The following is a 21,362-nucleotide window of genomic DNA, read 5'->3' on the forward strand; positions in this document are numbered from 1 at the left end:
GCTCATAAAGGTGTAGTGAAATGAAAAATATGTTTTTCACACTTTTAGTTGGTTGAGAGTCAGTTGAGACGACGTTTCAGACTGAATCTTTCAAAATAAAATGACCGAAAATGTCAGTACACTGCATCTTTAAATCGTATTATTTTAAAAGGCGAACATATTGAACTCAAATCTTTGCTTCTGGGGGCGCCTGGCAGAGCATATTTTAAGGTGGGGTCTGCGGCCACATACATATCATTTTGGGGGTCCTTGGCACGAAAAAGATTGTGAACCACTGATTTAGGGTCCCAGGTAAATGGGGGCAATTTCCACACCCTATAGCAAGGGTTCCCAAACTCTTCAGGCTGCGACCCCCCAAAATAATGATATTTTGAGGGGTGACAAACTGACAAGCACTTGGAATGCGTTGAGGCGTTTAATTTGATTTGATACCTGAGTTCCACAGATGAGCGGCTAGGGTCTCCTAACGGAGACATTAGCATATTTCCGCCGGTCATCAAATTACCGGCTTAGGAATGCGACAAAAACAAACATCTAAACAATCTCTAACCCTAACCTGGCGTCATGGGGTGTGTAATTGATAATAAAAAAATAAAAAAATCACATTGATGCACCTGGGACGTGTCATCAGTGTTGTAGCCTGGGGTCATCGGGTGTTTCGGGTCTCGCAACAACATACACCCTCACCCAGGTGACCCAGCCGGGGTTGATCAAGCCCCGACTTACGTCCCAGTAGCTACTGTACCCACGGTCAGTCCTATAGGGAAAGACAGGGCCACTCAGTTCGCTTCTCCGGAACTACTCTGCCTGGACCGGTGGAGGTTCTGGCACGTGGAGGGACTAGGCTCTGTGGATGGATGGATATATATATATATATATATAATTACGCCGGAGGGCGCTCTTCCCTAACGTATGAATGATCCCTTGACTCTGAGAGAATCATAGAAGCAGAAATAACGTCATCCCAAAAACACTCAGTCCATCCACTGCCATGTTATGAGATGTAGAAAAACACGTCTACCTCGGATTTCTTCCTTTTTTGATGACAATGAGCCGTATAACTGCCGATCGCGGATGACGATACAAAGCCTACATGTATGATGGAAGTTGTGGCGAACTTTGTTGTAAGGTAATGGTTGCAGTGGATGTACTGTATTTACCTTGCTCTCTGCCAGTCCCGTTCTCTTGTATGGTTCTGGACGGCGTAGCGTCGGCTGTTCTCGCCTCCTTTGCTTCGACACCCTGTTCAGTCAAACACAAAACGGTAACAGTTTGATTCTGACATTAACTCAAGTAAAAGTTATACCGAAAACGGACCAAAACTCCCAATTAGAAATGAAGCGCCTCTACTGTATATCACTATTGCCTCAGACACACCCTCAACTCATTCACTGCCACTGACGTAATAAACGTAATTATTCCCGTTTACCAAACCTGCCACAGACGTAAAAAACGTAATTATTAAGTAATTATTTATTATTTTTTTGACCCAAAGACCAAGGAGATATGATTTTTGGAAGGAAAAGACTCCCATCCACTTCCTTGTTAACTTAAAGCTTAAAAATTCTGTATCTCAGCTCCTTTTTTTTCAATGAAAAATCTCTGGCAGTGGGCAAACGCGGCCAGCAATAAGTCTTTAAGGCCTTTGCAGGCAGGGTGCGATTTTTCGCACGGAAAAAAAAGGGCAATATCATTTTTTAAATGGACACACGGTTCTCTGTGACCTCATGAATGAACACATGGTTGTCTATGACCTCATGAATGAACACATGGTTGTCTATGACCTCATGAATGAACACATGGTTGTCTATGACCTCATGAATGAACACATGGTTGTCTATGACCTCATGAATGAACACATGGTTCTCTACTATGACCTCATGAATGAACACATGGTTCTCTATGACCTCATGCACACCGGCTCCCAATTTGCCGTGAGGCAAGTGGCTGCGGTGATGCGTTTCTTTTTTTTCCCCCATCGAACCCAGTTCGATTCGTGCGTCTTTTCGCATGCGGTAAAAAACTGATTGAACAATCGCACCCTGTGTCTGCCAAGGCCTTTAATCATGTTTGAAAGTGAACATATGCCTTTACATTGTGTCTATGACCAAGGGTGAGATGCAAAACTGGGAAATGGGCTCAGTTCTCAGAACAAAAACAAATTTCCCAGAGCTCTATACTAGGACCCCCCCCCTTTGCTGTTTTCGCTATACACTTATATATCTCCGCTGGAAATAGCTGATCTACAAGCTATAATTCCTTTTAATAGGTCGTTCATGAAAGTCCTTGCGGTCTTGTTTCCAATGAGAACCTGTGAGCAATCAGGGGTTAAGAGTCTTGCTCAGGGACAAATTTTATTTCATCGACACATACAGTATGCTGGACCTGGCCTGGAATCGAACCTGGGGTAACCAGGGCCTCTGGCTCCCTAGGCGGGCTCACTAACCAACGACATATTGTGACACAAACGTCTTGTGAGCTTTGTAGATCTGCTATTGTTGCTGAACGTTGAGAACCAGAATATGGAGACTAGAGATCAAGTGCATAAAGTTGTCGTTACAGTTTACAACACATACTGTATTGTGCATTCCAGTGGTGTAAAAATTGTCACATTTTATACTTAAGTAAAGTATCAATACTGCAATGTAGTTCAGAATTCAAAATGTGCTTGAGTAAAAGTACAAAAGTATTATCATAAAAATGTACTTAAAGTACCAAAATTAAAAGTACTCATTATGCAGAATGTCCCATTTCACAAGTTTTCAAATGTATAAAATAGCAGATCTACAAGCCCACAATGTGTCGCGATGCAACGCAATGTGAGCTTGTAGATCGGCTATTTTCAAATGGCCGATATGTATATTGGGCTGAAGTGGTTAATGCATGTTATGTAATAATAATCAAAATCTACAAAGTAACTAGTAACTAAAGTTTTCAAATCATTGTAGTGGAGTCGAAAGTACAATATTTGCCTCTGAGATGTAGTGGAGTAGAGGTAAAAGCACTGAAAATTGGAAATACTCGAGTCCGGTAAAGTAAAACATTCCTCAAAAGTGTACTTCAGTAGAGTACTTGTAGTAAATGTACTTAGTTACTTTCCACCACTGGTGCATTGTGTGTTGGTATGTTTGCTGTGGCAACACTTTGCTCTCCAGCCGTGATGATTCCATTTAAATCTAGATGGAGGGATTCTGAGGGATTTGTCACAGCACACAAATCACAGACCAGCGCCTGTCATCAGGGTCAGGCTGGTCCTGGACTCATATGTGGATTATACCAAAGTTACTTTCTGTGAACTATACTGTATGTGGTTCTACACCTTAATCTAACGCACAACACACTGATACTCTTCTTGAACCTTAAAGGGTTAGTTCACCCCAAAATGACAGATCTACAAGCTCACAACGCATCGCATCGCGACGCGTTGTGAGCTTGCAGATCTGCTATTTTTAAACATTTTAGTACTTTTACTTTTGGTACTTTAAGTACATTTTCAATCCAATACTTTTGCACTTTTACTCAAGTAAACTTTGAATTCTGGACTTTTACTTGTAACGGAGTATGTCCATGCAGTATTGATACTTTTACTTAAAGGTAGGGTAAGTGATTTTCTTTGGTTAAAATAAGTGTTAAATAGTTCTATATTCTGATAGTACTCATTGCTATAGAGTGTTTGTTCAGTAAAAGGAGTCTCCTTGTCTCTCCAGCTCTTTATAAAACAGAAAATGCATTTTAGTTTCAGTTTCATTTCCAATTTTATCCAATCAGGACAGAGAACTCAATCAGGATATAGATTAAACAAGTGACAATATAGTGCTTTAACCTTTTAACAAAATACTTTTTGTTTTAACCCAAAAATATCACTTACCCTACCTTTAAGTAAAGAATTTGAGTAGGCCTACTTCTTCCCACCAGTGGGCCCCGGCCCCACAGGTTGAGAACCACTAGGTTGACATGATGACATCACGGTGCACTTCCCTTTAAACCACTGCGTGTGACGGACAGCTGTTTGCCCTTTAACAGACCGACAGGTGACGCTGCAAATGGGGGGGGGGGGGGGGCTATTCTGGACGTTGTGGGTCCCGCTCCTCCTCCGCTTACGTCCCAATATAGACCCCCAGTAGAGTCTAAATATACATCCACCCCCGCCCCCTCGCCCCTCCCTGCTCTAATGTCTGCACACGTCCCCATGTCTATCCATCAGCATCATAGATTACATCAGATTAATACATAGATATATTTAGACCAGACAGACAGACAGACAGACAGACAGACAGACACTATAGACCATTGGTTCTCAAAGTGGGGTCCGGGGACCCCCAGGGGTCCTTGGGGATGTCCTAGGGGGTGTCCCTGTGTCACTAAACACTCTAACCTTTTATACATTGGCTGTTCAAAAAATAGCAGATCTACAAGCTCATAGGGCTATGAGCTTGTAGATCTTATCTTTGCTTCTCGGGGTCCCTGGCACAAGATATTTTCAGATGTCCGCGGCAAAATATCAATTTGGTGGTCCTTGAAATGAAAAATGGTTGAGAACCACTGCTACAGACAGACAGACAGACAGACATGCTATCGCATACAGCCCTGGGGGACCCCAGTAAATTAAATAGGGATTAAGTGGTTATGGTCATTGCCTAGACAGCTCTCAGCACTTGGATTTGCATGCTTGTAACCTGCTATTAATATGGGTTTATAAATATAGATACAAATATGACCAAATGTAGCCAAAGTGTACAAGAGCAATCTATTCCCTTCCCTCTTCAAGTATGGTTATTATCATCATTTACATGTATTGTAAATGAGGATATTTTTATCATGTAAATGATAAAAATAGCCGATCTACAAGCCCACAACGCCTCGCGCTGCGAGGCGTTGTGGGCTTGTAGATCGGCTATTTTTGGCAAAGAGGTATAGGTGTAGAGGGAAAAAAGAGCAGACCAAGTAAACAAATAAAAGTATAATTTGCTTGAGCGCCTGCCCCTCAAAATGTCTGTGCACGCCACTGGTACATGTTGATGAGTTGAATACATAGAAGAACGTGTTGTACACAGCAGTCCTTTTTCTTGTCCTTTACTCTTTACCTGTAACTCTTTAACCTTAATCTTGTTCTGTAATCTGGACAGCAATGAGGGTGAACCTCAAGGCTCTTTTCCAGAATAAATAAAGGTTTCAATCAAAACTGCCGTGCTGCCTCTGGGCGACTGAATATCCCTGGCGGGATAATAAAGGTATCTATCTACATAGGACCACAATGGAAACAAGTCCTCAGGACTTTTTTTTGTGTTATCCTTCTAATCCTTAATGGATGATGTGTCAGGAGGACATGCCACATGTTGGTGGTAGAGTATAGTACAATGATAATTTGTTCCATGTTTGATCTAAATTAGATCAAACGTGATCATGGTGGCTCCCTCTGGTGGCTGTGGGCTGTGGGTGTCACTCAACTTTGGAGAGGTAGTTAGACAGGTATGAATGAGGGCACTGACTGACTGACTGACTGACTGACTGACTGACTGACTGACTGCTGACTGTGAGGTTCAATTCATAAAGGTCTCACAGGTAGTTTTGTGGTATTACCTGTGTAGGCCCTATAAAGAGAAGAATGCATTCGCCATCTGTTTTGAATAAGGGGTGTCATGTTTTGCAATTAATTAAGCTTACATAGACTATTTCTGTTATTAAGGCTTTGTGATTTCTATCAGACTGTGCAGGGCAGAGGCGTCTAATCTCAGGGCGTCTAATCTCAGCGTCTAATCTCAGGGCAGAGGCGTTCACAGTTCTGATGTTCACACCTCCAATTTGGAAGACAATTAGCTCCCTGTTGATGGTCCAATTGCTGATGGCTCTTGGTATCGATGTGTCTTCGTTAATATTCTCATTAACTCAACAATGAAAAGTAACTAGTAACTAAAGGTTTCAAATAATTGTAGTGGAGTAAAAGTACAATATTTGCCTCTGAGATGTAGAGTAGAAGTAAAAGTATTGGAAATTGGAAATTCTCAAGTAAAGTTACAGCACTTAAGTAAATGTACTTAGTTACTTTCCACCACTGCTTATGATCAAAATAATGTAAAAAAAAAAACTAAAAATCTAAAATTTGCCACAGACAAGGCCAAGTCTAGCCACAGACACTTTGATGACCCCTGGTCACACTACAGAGACAGTATGTAGGACTTGATGACCTGTGGTCACGCTACAGAGACATTATGTAGGACTTGATGACCCCTGGTCACACTACAGAGACATTATGTAGGACTTGATGAACCTTGGTCACGCTACAGAGACATTATGTAGGACTTGATGACCCCCGGTCACGCTACAGAGACATTATTATGTAGGAGCTGCCAGGACAGACTGTGGAGTGCAGTATGTGAGAAGGATTAACACTGTTTTCATGGCCCGTCCAGTAGCAACATGCACTTTATCTCTTCATCCACTTCACTCAGCACTTCAAAGTACAGAGGACAAATATGTGCATCGCTTTAGAGATCATTGGTTCACAGAGTGGGGTTCCGGGGACCCCCAGGGGTCCTTGGGGGGGTTCCAGGGGGACCCTAGCAAAAGTATAAAAAGTTATTTTTTTTAAATGCCAGGTACCAAAACATATTTTTTTGTTTCGGTTCCTGGCAAAAGAATCTATTCAGATGGGGGGTCCACGGCGAAATACAATTTGGGGGTCCTTGAGGGAGTTCCAGGGGTCCCCAGCTAAATGATTAGGAACCAAATGGACCAGATTAGGAACCAAATGGACCCTTATGGGTCTATAACTCAGACAGTGCATGTACAAATGGAACCAAATGGACTCCATTTTTCTGGAGTATTTGTTTAGTTTTTTATATTTAAAAGAAAATATTCTACTTTTCACTCAACTACATCTCTAGGACAAGGACCCCCGGGAACTAACTTTAAAAAGCTTATATAATGAATTAACCACCTCACATTATTGTGCTTTGTGAGCTTGAGGGTCTGCTATTTATACAATTGTTTTTTGAAAATGTTTAGATTTATTTGTTAAATAAAATAAATCATCGTTTTTTGTTTTCTTCAAAAATGTCAATAGAACAGAGCATTGATGTAAAAAAGTTTGTTCTTTTGAGTAATTTGACTTGAGCGACTTTCCCTTGCGGTTAAGTAATATATTTGACCTGGAGTATCTTAACTTGAGGGTTAAGTACTTGTGACCACCACTCTCTCACACACACACACACACACACACACACACACACACACACACACACACACACACTTATACACACGTGTGTGCACGCGCACACGCACACGCACACGCACACACACACACACACACACACACACACACACACACACACACACGTGTGCACGCACGCACGCACAGACACACGTTTGAAAATAGCAGATCTGCTATTTTCAAATAGCCTATGTATAAAATAGGCCTAAAGTGGTTAATGTATGTTTTATGATTTAATAATTTATATCTGCAAAGTAACTAGTAACTAAAGTTTTCAAATAATTGTAGTGGAGTAAAAGTACAATATTTGCCACTGGGATGTAGTGGAGAAGTAAAAGTATTAGTTACTTTCCACCACTGCTAAGCGGGGGGGTTGGCTGGGCGGTGGTAAAGCGGGGACGGTGACATCAGTAAAGAGGAATGCTGGCTCTGGCAGGGTGTGAGTTTCAAAGAGGAGGAAACAGAACAGCTGCTCTATCTCTGCTCCTCTGGGAGGAGGAAGAGGAGGAGGAGCAGGAGGAGTGGTGGAAAAGAAAAGTACTATTTTTTTTTTACTTTAAGTAAAAGTATCAATACTGCAATGTAAAAAGAATACTCCGTTACAAGTAAAAGTCCGGAATTCCAAATTCACCCGAGTAAAATTACAAGAGTATCGGTATCAAAATGTACTTAAAGTAAAACAAAGTAGAAAGTACTCGTTGTGCAGAATGTCCCATTTCACAAGTTTTCAAAATCATTTGAAAACAGCCGATCTACAAGCTCACAATGCGTCGCGATGCGACGCATTGTGAGCTTGTAGATCGGCTGTTTTCAAATGGCCGAAATGTATACAGGGCTGAAGTATGTTTTGTGATAATAATGAAAATCTACAAAGTAACTAGTAAGTAAAGTTTTATTATTAATTGTAGAAGAGTAAAAAGTATAATATTTGCCTCTGAGATGTAGTGGAGTAGAAGTAAAAGTACTGAAAATTGAAAATACTCGAGTAAAGTAAAATAAAAAAAAAACCTTCAAAAACGGACTTAAGTACAGTACTTGAGTAAATGTACTCAGTTACTTTACAGCACTGAGGAAGAGGATACATATTGACACGCAGCAGGGAAGGGACTTTTACATGGAATTGAACTTTCCATCAGCAGATCATCTGAGCGTAGCGGCGCGGCGAGGCCTTTCACATGGTGTGCCCATGCTGCAGCCCAGGGGCATGCTGGGAAATTCCCTACCAAGACCAAGAATGCATCGGTATCAAAATATCATCAACCTGTTATCTCCATATTATACATACTGTACCTGCTGCTATATATAATAATAAACGTTATTTCTATACCACACCTTTCATGACATGAAATGCAGCTCAAAGTGCTTTACAGAGCAAGAATTACAGTTACAACCAATTTAAAGGTAGGGTAAGTGATTTTCTTTGGTTAAAATAAGTGTCAAATAGCTCTATATTCTTTTAGTACTCATTGCTATAGAGTGTTTGTTCAGTAAAAGGAGTCTCCTTGTCTCTCCAGCTCTTTATTAAACAGAAAATGCATTTTTGTTTCATTTCCAATCAGGACAGAGAACTCAATCAGGATACAGATTAAACAAGTGAAATGTGAAGTGATGACACTAAGAAATGAGCAGACAAAATTGGAACTGGAACACTATACAAATGAAGCTTAAAAATGGGTACTTTCTCCTGATTGGCTGAGATTTTGACACCTACCGGAAAATGTATTTTCTGTTTATTAAAGAGCTGGAGAGACGGGGAGACTCCTGTTACTGAACAAACACTCTATAGCAATGATTACTATGATAATATAGTGCTTTAACCTTTTAACAAAATACTTTTTGTTTTAACCCAAAAATATCGCTTACCCTACCTTTAACAATAAAGCAAAAAAAAGAAAAGCAAAAGCATAAAACAACAGCAAAATAGGCAACAGTGAGGACTTAAAAATCAACAAAGAATCAGCTAAAAGCAAGAGTGAAGAGATAGGTCTTGAGCTGTGCTTTAAAGCTATCGACAGAGGCTGCCTGTCTTAGGTGTAATGGGAGTTTATTCCACGCTGTCGGTCCGTAGCAGCAGAATGCTGCTTCACCGTGTTTTTTTATATGTCATTGTAGGCACCTCGAGCAGGTCAGCACTACAAGACCTGAGGGGCCGGTTTGGAACATATCTCTCTAGACAGTTAAGATCAATCCTGAAAACAACCGGGAGCCAGTGTAGTGAAGCTAGAACTGGAGTGATATGTTCTCTCATCCTAGTTTTGGTTACAATTCTGGCTGCCGCATTTTGAACAAGTTGTAATCTGTCTGTCAGTTGTTTTCTTTGGCAGGCCAGAGTAGAGTGCGTTGCAGTAATCAAGCCGAGAGAAAACAAAAGCGTGGATCAACGTTTTTGCATCGTCCAACGACAGATAGTCTCTAATTCGCGCAATATTTCTAAGATGAAAGAAAGCAATCTTGGTAACATGATTAATGTGTGTATTAAAATTCAATTCAGAATCAATAATAACCCCCAGGTTCTTTACTGTGGTGTTACTTTCTACAGCCAGGTTACCAAGTCTACTTATTATTGATTTTATGTGGATCTACCTTATGTCTAATCTCATCTAGGCCTATTACTCAGACATCCCAACCTGGAAAATGTAATTTCAGGGAGGTTAAGAAAATATATGAACACATTATGTACATTTTATATATGCCACATACGTACATGTTTAACATATATGTGGATATATATGAGCTATATATGACACATATATTTCCTATACTCCACATATATGCACATATATGAACCTGAATATGGCATGTATGCAGCAAATATTCTGCATACAGTATATTTGCCGTATATACATGTTCACATATTTAGTAGACGGGCTCTAGACCGGATACGGCATTTGTGGGAGATTTATTACCACTTGTGGGTGTCCGGGAGCTGACGCTAATTTCCTGGAGAGTCCCGTAACTTACGGGAGAGGTGGGATGTCTGGCCTACTGTAGGCTGCATACCTGCTTCTTAGATAGATAGCTTAGATTGATTTTCCTTGAAAACAACTAACTGATGGAGCTTTGCTTGCAAACACATTTCACTCACTGGTTTACAGCTGTAAAGCTGTGATCAGTGTGATGTGACAAATACATGATTCTGATTCTGTTTCAAAAGGAAACATCTCACCCTGAGGATCTATATAGTGTGTAAATATCACGTTTAAACATTAATGGGACCATCAATTAATAAATAAGTACCATGATAATATATATATATTTTTTAAAAAGCACTTTAAACTAGCGATTGAAAACAAAGTATTATTTTAAAAAAAAAATAACACGATCTTGCGACCCCATTTTTTTCACCCAGTGCCAATTAATCCTGGGCGCTACACTCCCTCTGCCAGCCTAGGGAGAGCCCAGAGCCGAGCTCATGCCTCCTTCAATGCATGAGAGCCAACAAGCCGCTTCTTATCACCTGACAGGGGGGAGTTTCCCCGGTAGGACGTAGCGCGTGGAAGGAACACGTTATTCCAACCAGTTCCTTTCCCCTCCCCCCATCAGGCTCCACACAGAAAGACCCTTTCACCTACCCCACCTAGGGTATTGGGCAATGATGACACAGAGCAGAGGACACGCCCCAAGCGGCCACAGCGTCCCTGGCGCTTGAAAATAGCAGATCTACAAGCTCACAACGCGTCGCATCGCGACGCGTTGTGAGCTTGTAGATCTGCTATTTTCAAACATTTTAGTACTTTTACTTTTGGTCCTTTAAGTACATTTCGATACCAATACTTTTTTGTACTTGTGGATTTAGAATTCCGGACTTTCACTTGTAACAGAGTACTTCTACATTGCAGTATTGATACTTTTACTTAAGTAAAACATGTTGGTACTTTTTTCCACCACAGCCCATGCATGCATGCGATAGAAACAGCTCCTGAAAAGGGTTCATGTATTTTCTCTCTCTCTTTCTAGCCCATGCATGCGCTCCATGGGATCCAGCGCTCCTGAAAAGGGTTTGTGTGTATTTTTGGCCGGACGGTTTGGGAGGTTTGAGACCAGAGGAGTCCCTCTGATCCTCTGATGGATGTTTTAGAGACCCGGGAGGATTTAAAATAAACCTCTGCACACCCTCCCAACTGTTGGCTCCTGTGTGTGTGTGTGTGTGTGTGTGTGTAGACATCATCTAACTCACTGTAGACTACTGTACAATACCTGTGTGTGTGTGTGTGTGTGTGTGTGTGTGTGTGTGTGTGTGTGTGTGTGTGTGTGTGTGTGTGTGTGTGTGTGTGTGTGTGTGTGTGTGTGTAGACATCATCTAACTCACTGTAGACTACTGGACAATGTGTGTGTGTGTGTGTGTGTGTGTGTGTGTGTGTGTGTGTGTGTGTGTGTGTGTGTGTGTGTGTGTGTGTGTGTGTGTGTGTGTGTGTGTGTGTGTGTGTGTGTGTGTAGACATCATCTAACTCACTGTAGACTACTGGACAATGTGTGTGTGTGTGTGTGTGTGTGTGTGTGTGTGTGTGTGTGTGTGTGTGTGTAGACATCATCTAACTCACTGTAGACTACTGGACAATGTGTGTGTGTGTGTGTGTGTGTGTGTGTGTGTGTGTGTGTGTGTGTGTGTGTGTGTGTGTGTGTGTGTGTGTGTGTGTGTGTGTGTGTGTGTGTGTGTGTGTGTGTGTGTGTGTGTGTGTGTAGACATCATCTAACTCACTGTAGACTACTGGACAATGTGTGTGTGTGTGTGTGTGTGTGTGTGTGTGTGTGTGTGTGTGTGTGTGTAGACATCATCTAACTCACTGTAGACTACTGGACAATGTGTGTGTGTGTGTGTGTGTGTGTGTGTGTGTGTGTGTGTGTGTGTGTGTAGACATCATCTAACTCACTGTAGACTACTGGACAATGTGTGTGTGTGTGTGTGTGTGTGTGTGTGTGTGTGTGTGTGTGTGTGTGTAGACATCATCTAACTCACTGTAGACTACTGGACAATACCTGTTTGTGAATGAATGATCTGAACCTCAACCTATTGATGGGGAATTCTGATGCAGTAGCAAGTTGATATAGCTGTGCGCGCGCACAGCTATATCAACTTGCTCAACTTGTGTGTGTGTGTGTGTGTGTGTGTGTGTGTGTGTGTGTGTGTGTGTGTGTGTGTGTGTGTGTGTGTGTGTGTGTGTGTGTGTGTGTGTGTGTGTGTGTGTGTGTGTGTGTAAAAAAGCATCAAAAGTAGCAGAGCCACAAGCTCGTGCTTGTGGCTCTGCTACTTTTGATGCTTTCGCGTGACGGCTGTAGTGTGTGATCAAGTAGGGCCTTAATTCTCAAAAAAACACAAAACGTTAAAATGTGGAGATAAGAGGTTTCTGCCCGACAACAACGATATAATAATCAGACGTGGCAACACTGGTGCACAAGTGTGTCTGTGAGCGAGAGAGAGAGAGCATTAAGTGTTTACTTAGCATGTTCCTGTGTTTAGCGCATGCTGTGATGTTTTTGAAGCAGCACTCGTGGGACGCACGAGGAATGCCAAACGCTTACTCTTTCCATCCCTGCAGTGACGCCCGGTCCATCCGTCACTGAAGGCACTGATATCACTGCAGCTAAGAATAGAGTCACTACATGAATACTGTCTGGATGGAAATAAAGCCAGCCATGGATGGACGGACTGGACTGAGTGACTGACTGACTGAGTGACGGTGGTGTTGGTGTTGGCAGGTCGGTGGCACAAGCGTGTATATACAGTAGTGTGTAAATATCACATCCCCACACCCGGCTTTCCTCCCCTGAACATATGGCCTTGTAGCCCACACGTTTTCCCCTGAACATGGCCTTATAGCCCACACGTTTTCCCCTGAACATATGGCCTTGTAGCCCACATGTTTTCCCCTGAACATGGCCTTATAGCCCACACGTTTTCCCCTGAACATATGGCCTTGTAGCCCACACGTTTTCCCCTGAACATATGGCCTTGTAGCCCACACGTTTTCCCCTGAACATATGGCCTTGTAGCCCACACATTTTCCCCTGAACATGGCCTTGTAGCCCACACGTTTTCCCCTGAACATGGCCTTATAGCCCACACGTTTTCCCTGAACATGGCCTTATAGCCCACACATTTTGTTTTAAGCCAATAACAGGCAGAGTTTAGGGAGTATCAAAGCCCCGTTTGACGCTCAATGTCACCTGAGTCATAAATGGTAAATGGTGCATTTATATAGCGCTTTTATCCAAAGCGATTTGCATAGGTTGTGCATTACATTCACACATTCACACACCGATGGAGGAGGAAACCATGCAAGGCACCAACCTGCTCATCAGGAGCAATTAGGGGTTCAGTGTCTTGCTCAAGGACACTAACTCTGGGGGAGCCTGGGATCGATCCAGCCACTCTACCGGCCACTCTACCCCTGAGCCACTGCCGCCCCGAGTTCAAGTTCCTCAGAGTACACATGGAGGAGGAGTTTACCACACACACCACACACGTGAGGAAAAAATCTCAATAGCGTCTGTACTGGCTCCGCCGCCTGAAGAAGTTCGGAGTAAGCCATCGCATCCTCAGGCTGTAACTACAACAGCTCAGTTGAAGGAGTTCTATCAGGCTGTGTTACGGCCTGGTATGGAAACTGTATGGCCCGAGAAAAGATCCTAAAAGATAAAAGATCCTAAAAGAAGCCTACAGCATGTAGCGCGATCGTCAGAGCGCATAACGGGAGGCGAGCCTCCCCACGCTCCAGGAACTGTACAAAAAGCGTTGTGTAGTCAAAGCCCAGCACATCATCAATGACAAGAACCACCCAGGTCACAAACTGATGATTTGATTTATCTCCTTTCCCCTAAGCCCCCCCCCCATCCCCTTCTTCTTCCCTTTCTTTTTTTCTATGGAAATAGCAATATGATGGGAACTAAATCTGTGATGTGACAATAAAGCTGATTCTGAGAACACAAATAGGCTATTTCCGGCGAAAGCTTTTCCCCACAATAATAGAAAAAACAGAAAATACAATAGTATTGAGACCGGAGGGACTCCAGTTACCCATATGGGGTTTAAGTGGTTAAAGGGATAGTTCACTCGTAAAATTACTTTTTATTCTATATATCAGTCACCCCATGGAGACTTGAATTCATGGATATATATTTTTTTTTTGTCGCATTCCTAAACCAATAATTTGATGACTGATAGGAGGCGGTTCCGGTTGGAGACTCCTTTGTGTCTCCTACCGGAACCACTGCCTGCAAAAACAAAGAAGAATCTCCATGAATTCAAGTCTCCATGGGGTGACTCATCCTTAGAAAAAAAGTACTTTTCGGGGTGAACTATCCCAGGGTTTCTCTAAAACAGTTTGCAGCCTCTGCCAGCATTGTAACGATTTGTTACCTTTTCAAGTAGTCACAGAATATTTTTATGATGAGGTCATTGTGACTTCGTTGACATGTGTTGTTTGATGTTTGAAAATGCATGTTTTACTCTGGTAAAACAAAGTGAATTTTTTCTCTGTTTTTTTTTTGTCTCTGTTTTTTTAAAACATATTTGACAGGCAACGTGTTAAGTGACTAGGAGAAAGAAAAAACTAAACGGGGGAATTACTCACGTTGACCTGGGTGTATCGCTTTGACCTCCAGGGTGGGGGGGCTCTGGCGCCCGGCGTGGGGACGTCGGTACCACTATGGACACTGGGACCAGTGAGGACACTGGGACCAGTAAGGACACTGGGGACAGTAGGATCAGTATGGACACTGGGACCAGTAAGAACAGTAGGATCATCATTATGGACAGTAGGAGGACCGGTAAGGACAGTGGCCCCACCAGATTGTAGACTGGACTCTGACAGCCCCACGGATGCTGTACTGAAGGTGGACTGGGTCACCTGGCTGCTCGCCGAAACCTCTGTGAGAACCGGCAGGGGGCCGCCACTCCATTGGGTGATACGCTCCGCGGGTGACGCCGCATGTCCGTTTTCCACGGTGCCTTCCTCCTTCACCTCCTCCTTCTTCTCCCCCTCAGAGGAGGACTCTATACTCTTCTTCTGGCTCTGCGTCCCCGTCGTCATCGTCCCGATCCCCCCCGCCGACACCAGACCCTCCACCAGCAGCGCCAGAGCCTCCACCTGCGCCCTGAGCCGCCGGTTCTCCTCCTGCAGCCCGGCCACCGCCGCGCCCAGGGGCTCGAACGCGGCGCCGCACGCCTCGGCGATCCGCCGCTCCGTGCGCTGCTTGAAGGCGCTCACGTCCACGTGCACCTCGTGCACGGCGGCGTGCAGCGTGGCCTCCAGGCGACACACCGCCGACGTCTCGTCTTCGCCGAGAAGAGCGTTGCCGCCGGCGAACCTGGCCGGATCCATGACGATGATGATGATGATGATGATGATGATGACGGGTTAGATTCCGATTCGGGGCGTTGTCTTTTTGGGGGGGCGTCGTCGCTCACATGCAGGTACTGGTCATCAGGTACGGACCGGACATGTGGAAAACCTTAACAAGTTGGGGAAGCTCCGCTAGAATAAAAACAACATGAAAAAGAACAGCTTAGGCCTGAGGTTCCGATTCTGCAAAATGTCTTCTAAATCCTAAACGGTTTTCTGAAAAATGTACATGTTTCTATAGCAGTGGTTTTCAAACCTTTTCATGTCAAGGACCCCCAAAATTATATTGTATTTTGCCACGAACCCCCATCTCAAAATATGTTGTTCCAGGGACCCCGAGAAGCAAGGATTTGAGTTAAAAATGTTCGCTTTAAAACAATATAAATATATTAATTTGCACACTTTTTCTCGATTTTTCAAAAATAGCAGATCTACAAGCGGAAACCGCTCGTAGCGCTATGAATAGCCAAAGTGTAAAATAATGCTTTTTTAGCTCAAATCAAAAAGTGACACAGATGCGTCCTAGGTCTTAATGGGTTAAAGAACCAAGATTGTAATAATAATAATACTAATAATAATCTTGATTTGTATAGCACCTTACATTCACATTACGGTCATTTAGGAGACGCTTTTATCCAAAGAGACTTACAATAAGTGCATTCAACATAGGTAGGGAAAAAACTACTAATCAGCAGAAGTCTTTAAGTGCATTCTCTTCTAAAATAAGCAACTAAGAGCATACCTAGTGCTAAGGTAAAAAGTGCAATATATCAGCTACTATACCTACTTTCTTAAACAGATGAGACAAACAGGAAAATCAAATGAGCAAGAGCTAAACCAAATAAGTGTATCGAATAAACAAGATCCAATAAAAACAAGAGCTCGTACAGCTAATTGACAACAGGTAGGCAAGGCTAAGAGGAAGGGTCAGGGTAGTGTTTCCTGAAGAGGTGGGTTTTCATGACATGAAATGCAGCTCAACATGCTTTACAGAGCAGTAACAAAGTGCTTTACAAACTAATAACTATTTAACGATAAAGCAAAAAGGTTAAAGCAAAAGCATAAAACATTGAATATATATATATATATATATATATATATATATATACACACACACACGCACGCACGCACGCACACACACACACACACACACACACACACACACACACACACACACACACACACACACACACACACACACACACACACACACACACACACACACACACACACACACACACACACACACACACACACATATATATTATAGTCACTCTCAGGGATTCACACAGCATTTCCTCAGGTAGTCACAAAGATCTCACCTGCACATTACAGTGACTCACAGAGAATTCCCTCCCTAACAGAAGACATAACCCAGTAGACACGACTCTTCTTGTATGTAAATCCCCATGCAAGAGGAGTTTAGGAGTAGTCTCCGGTAGGGTTAGGGTTAAGCAGAGTCTCCGGTAGGGTTTGGGTTAAGCAGAGGCTCCGGTAGGGTAGGGTAACCCTATCTATAGACCCCCAGCAGCCATGAAGAGAAGCTGTTTCTCAGCTCGCTGCCGGCTGAGGACTGAAGGATGAGCTCAGTTTACCCTCAGCAGCAGCACCTCAGTCTGAACAGAATGCACTGATGTGGCAGATCACTGACATCTCATAAATCTATGACCGGCCCTCTGGTTCGGGGGTGTGGGGGGGTGTGTGTGTGTGTGTGTGTGTGTGTGTGTGTGTGTGTGTGTGTGTGTGTGTGTGTGTGTGTGTGTGTGTGTGTGTGTGTGTGTGTGTGTGTGCGTGCGCACACACACACACACACACACACACACACACACACATATATATGTAGAGCGATGCAACGCGTTGTGAGCTTGTAGATCGGCTATTTTCAAATATCCTATGTATAAAACAGGTCTAGAGTGGTAAATGTATGTTTTATAATATGTTTTATATTTGTAATGTAACTAACTAAAGTTTTCAAATAATTGTAGTGGACTAAAAGTATAATATTTGCCTCTGAGATGTAATGAGTAAAAGTACTGACAAATTACTCCAGTAAAGTAAAAAAAAAAAAGAACTAAAAAATGTACTGAAGTACAGTACTTGAGTAAATGTACTTAGTTACTTTGCACCACTGATAGTATGTAACTTTGCTCAGTGTTTACATATACCAATCATGTCCCTCTATAACAGCAGTCTGGTGGTGTTTACCTGCTGAAACACACTACAGTGTCGCAATGCTGATTTGGTATGTGGTTGCACTGTATTTGAATGACGTGGCGCGCACGTCTATTAACACCTACAACAGGTCACACATTGGACAATTGATATGCATCTAGGCTCATTCCTATGTTAATTTACCTGCCGTGAGTCGGGAGCCTTTGTAAACCTTGCTGAGGTGTGAATTTAAAGCAGTTTTAAATCTATGCGTGTGCCTTGGTGCTGTGCTCCTGGTCAAATAGGGTCCTGCACGGCGTGCAAGGCCGTCCCATGTGCATTGTACCCCTGAATTGCACGGATGTCATTTCGCGCATTTCTAGGCACCTAGAAAACCCGAAAACCTGTGCATATGAGCCGCCAATCCCACGGTGGGCGTAACCGGATTGCAACCCGGAAGCAGAGCAGTCTCCACAACATGATTTACCATTCTGTGCCTATCCGTATATTATATAACTCAAGCATCGTATATGCTCAAGAGGGAATGTCGCAACGTTCGGGACGGCAACTCGTTGGCTTTAGCTCGCTCGGCGGTCCCTCACGTGGCTCCAGTCCAGTTCGCTTTTGACTGCTCGCCTCTGAAATGGTTTCGTCAATGGAGGAGATGTGAGGTAACCTGACTCTGCCTGATGGAAGAAGCTTCCTTCACACACGTATTTGTCTTGGGAGCCTGGTTACTCAGTAGAGGCTATGCGCGTGACATCATCGTACCCGGAAGTTATGCGGGAACGCCTACTGAGTGGCAAAAAACTACTTTCTGGCCTTGAAAGCCCATACATCCAAACAGAAAAGTCCGATCTGATTGTATTAAACAACGTTCGATTCACCAACATGGCAGCTGGAAGCTGTACGGAAAGCTTGAATTATCCGCTTTCTATCTGCAACGTTTTTGTTTCATAAAAATCCACCGTAGAGACATGTTATGAGATACTTTCTGTCAATACATTCTGTGCAGGTGATTATTTTTTTGTGTCAGAGTGTGTCGGAGTTTGGAAGCGCTCGTTTTCAATAACACAACCTCCTGCTGCATCCTGCATTTTGGAAAAAAAAACGTTGAACACCCTGTACTGTAGACTATACATACCTGACCAGGACGGTTGCTTTCCAGTAAAGCCCAGGATGGATGGTGTAAGCAGAGCTTTAAAGGGCCGTTGGTTGGTTGGGACGGCAGACAGACAGACAGACAGGTTGGCTGGGACGGCAGACAGACAGGTTGGTTGGTTGGTACAGACAGACAGATTCCTGGCCACCAGTCATCTCATTAAAATCCCATTGGTCTGGGTGGAGGTGTGGGTGGAGGTCTGGGTGGAGGTCTGGGTGGAAGGCTCTTTCAGCGGCGCTCTCCCTCACATTTCTTCTCATCCAGGCGGGACCAGGAGGCACGTGGCTGACTGTGTTTATTTATAAGTTCATGTTGTTCCATCACAGACCGAACAGACAGACAGGCAAGCAGGCAGGCAGACAGGCAGGCAGGCAGGCAGACAGGCAGACAGACAGACAGACAGACAGACAGACAGACAGACAGACAGACAGGCAGGCAGGCAGGCAGGCAGACAGACATAAAGACAGACACAGATAGAAGTGTGTGTGTGTGTGTGTGTGTGTGTGTGTGTGTGTGTGTGTGTGTGTGTGTGTGTGTGTGTGTGTGTGTGTGTGTGTGTGTGTGTGTGTGTGTGTGTGTGTATGAATGAATGAATGATCTTTTTTATTATTATGTTATTTATTTTCGGCGTGTCTTGTCATAAGACTCATCCCTTACGGGATTATAAGACACCAACAACATCAGTAAACAATATCACATTCACTTCTTGGAAAAGGATGAGTGAATGTGTGTTCTGTGTGTATGTGTGTGTGCGCCTGTGAGCGTGTGTGTGCGTGCGTGTGCGTGCATGCGTGAGTAAGTGCATGCGTATGTGTGTGTGTGGCTGTGCATGTGTGTGTGTGCGTGCGTGCCTCTCTGTGTGTGTTGCCGGTTCTCCTCCTGATGCTATTTTGGGTCTTTTATTTGTACCCAACCAAATCGTCCACCAACAGTTAAAGCGCAGCAAATAAGGGAAGGCCCTAAATAACAAAAATCAAAAATAAGACTTTACAAAAATAATAGAAAACGAACATACTTGACAGCAAACTAAACTAAAGAAAACAACCTACGGTAGGAACTTAAGAAACGTAAACAGGCGACACCCTTAAACAAGGGCCCTAGTAGCTCTCCCCTTAGTGCTTACAGCTGGTTGCTCCAAGTCTAACTGAACTCCCCATACCTGTAGCATGCCTGCTTTTTAAGCAGGTAGGACAAACCAAGCACCATGAAAGTAATTAGTATCCATTATCTCAAACCAGGCAAACCAAGGCCCATGAGTTAATCTACAATTACATCAATGCTTCTTAAACATATTGTCAATGAATACCCTTCAATACCTATTTCAGGCACCAAACACATACAAGCAAACTGCCACATAACATTAAAAAACACCCCTCCTCATCTACAGTACTTGGCACGTTCCACCCCTTCTTAAACCAAATGGACTAGCCCTGGTCTGTTGCGGCAGCTACAAGTCAGATTCAGAGGGGTGCCAGTACTGCAGAGGAAAGACCAGGTGACAAACAAACATTTCAGATCAGTTCTAATAAACATTGTTTAAATAAACATACAGTTTGAACCCCTGAAGTCTGTGTTATTTCTAAGTTTGAATGAATTACAGGTGCAAATCACATCATGCCACAGACTGTCCCTTCCCAACCTACTGATGTAGGTTTGAATGGCTGGAAGGGAACAGGGATAATGCCCCCTGGTGGACAGAGGACTCAACCCTAGTAACTTGAGTAAAAGTATAGATACTCCTGGTCAAATATTACTCCTGTCTGTGTAAGTGAAAGTTGTTCTGTCAAGTTTGTACTTCAGTTAAAGTACTGGAGGAAATAAATACTTAGATATTCCATAGTACATGCTTTTAAAAAAGTACTCTAAGTATTCCAAAATACTAATTATACATTTACTCTAAATTTAAAAAGGTTACTAATTAAATAAAATTCAGGTGCTCGTCGTGGAGTCTAGAGCTCTAAACAGCGCAGCGTTACAAACGATGAGATCTCTGGCACTCAACAACACGTTTTTAATAAAACTCTGGCACCGAATGTGTTTTAACTCATTCACTGCCAACGACGTAATAAACATGATTTTATTTTATCATTATTTCTTATTTTCTGTATATTGTAAACCAACACATTATGTATGCATGCATTGTTTTGTATACTAATAATAAATATATGATTTAAACTTCAATATCTTAACTGTAAATGTTTTAACTCAGTCCCATACGTTATTTATGTTGTTCATGGTTTAATATTGTGTAGGCCTACATCTAAAGTCTTATTTAATTCAATTAAGAAAGGGAAAAACACTGAATTACAAAAGCCTGCAATAAACTATGATTTAATTCAAATGCAACACCAGACAAACTGATTTTTATTTGTATTTTTATTAGGTTATTTAAAAACAATGATTAAAAAAAAGGTCAACTTATCATTGTTAAAGAAATGTATATTGTTGCTGTCGGGTGGAAACTTTGTACGTCCAAAACCCTTTTTATTATTATTTT

General features: G+C 42.8%; 1 protein-coding gene across 4 annotated transcripts in view; it reads right to left on the bottom strand.

Annotated features, from left to right (window-relative positions):
• The window catches only part of LOC311056658 (uncharacterized protein), a 54,682-nt gene extending 35,528 nt beyond the window's left edge, over nt 1-19,154 (bottom strand). For 2 of the 4 annotated variants that reach the window (XM_084073453.1, XM_084073450.1), the window contains exons 1-3: nt 16,875-17,163; nt 14,782-15,684; nt 1,161-1,242 (exon numbers count right to left, since the gene is read on the bottom strand). In XM_084073453.1, the coding sequence (XP_083929579.1) occupies nt 1,161-1,242; nt 14,782-15,531 (832 nt within the window). In that variant the 5' untranslated portion in view covers nt 15,532-15,684; nt 16,875-17,163. Of the gene's footprint in view, nt 1-1,160; nt 1,243-14,781; nt 15,685-16,874; nt 17,164-18,847 lie in introns of those variants that run through there. The other 2 variants (XM_084073451.1, XM_084073452.1) reach the window with 2 other exon arrangements.
• Between the last annotated feature and the right edge of the window lie 2,208 nt (nt 19,155-21,362).

This window comes from Gymnoscopelus microlampas (assembly GCF_963454915.1).
Source record: "Gymnoscopelus microlampas genome assembly, chromosome: 12".
Lineage (NCBI taxonomy): Eukaryota > Metazoa > Chordata > Actinopteri > Myctophiformes > Myctophidae > Gymnoscopelus > Gymnoscopelus microlampas.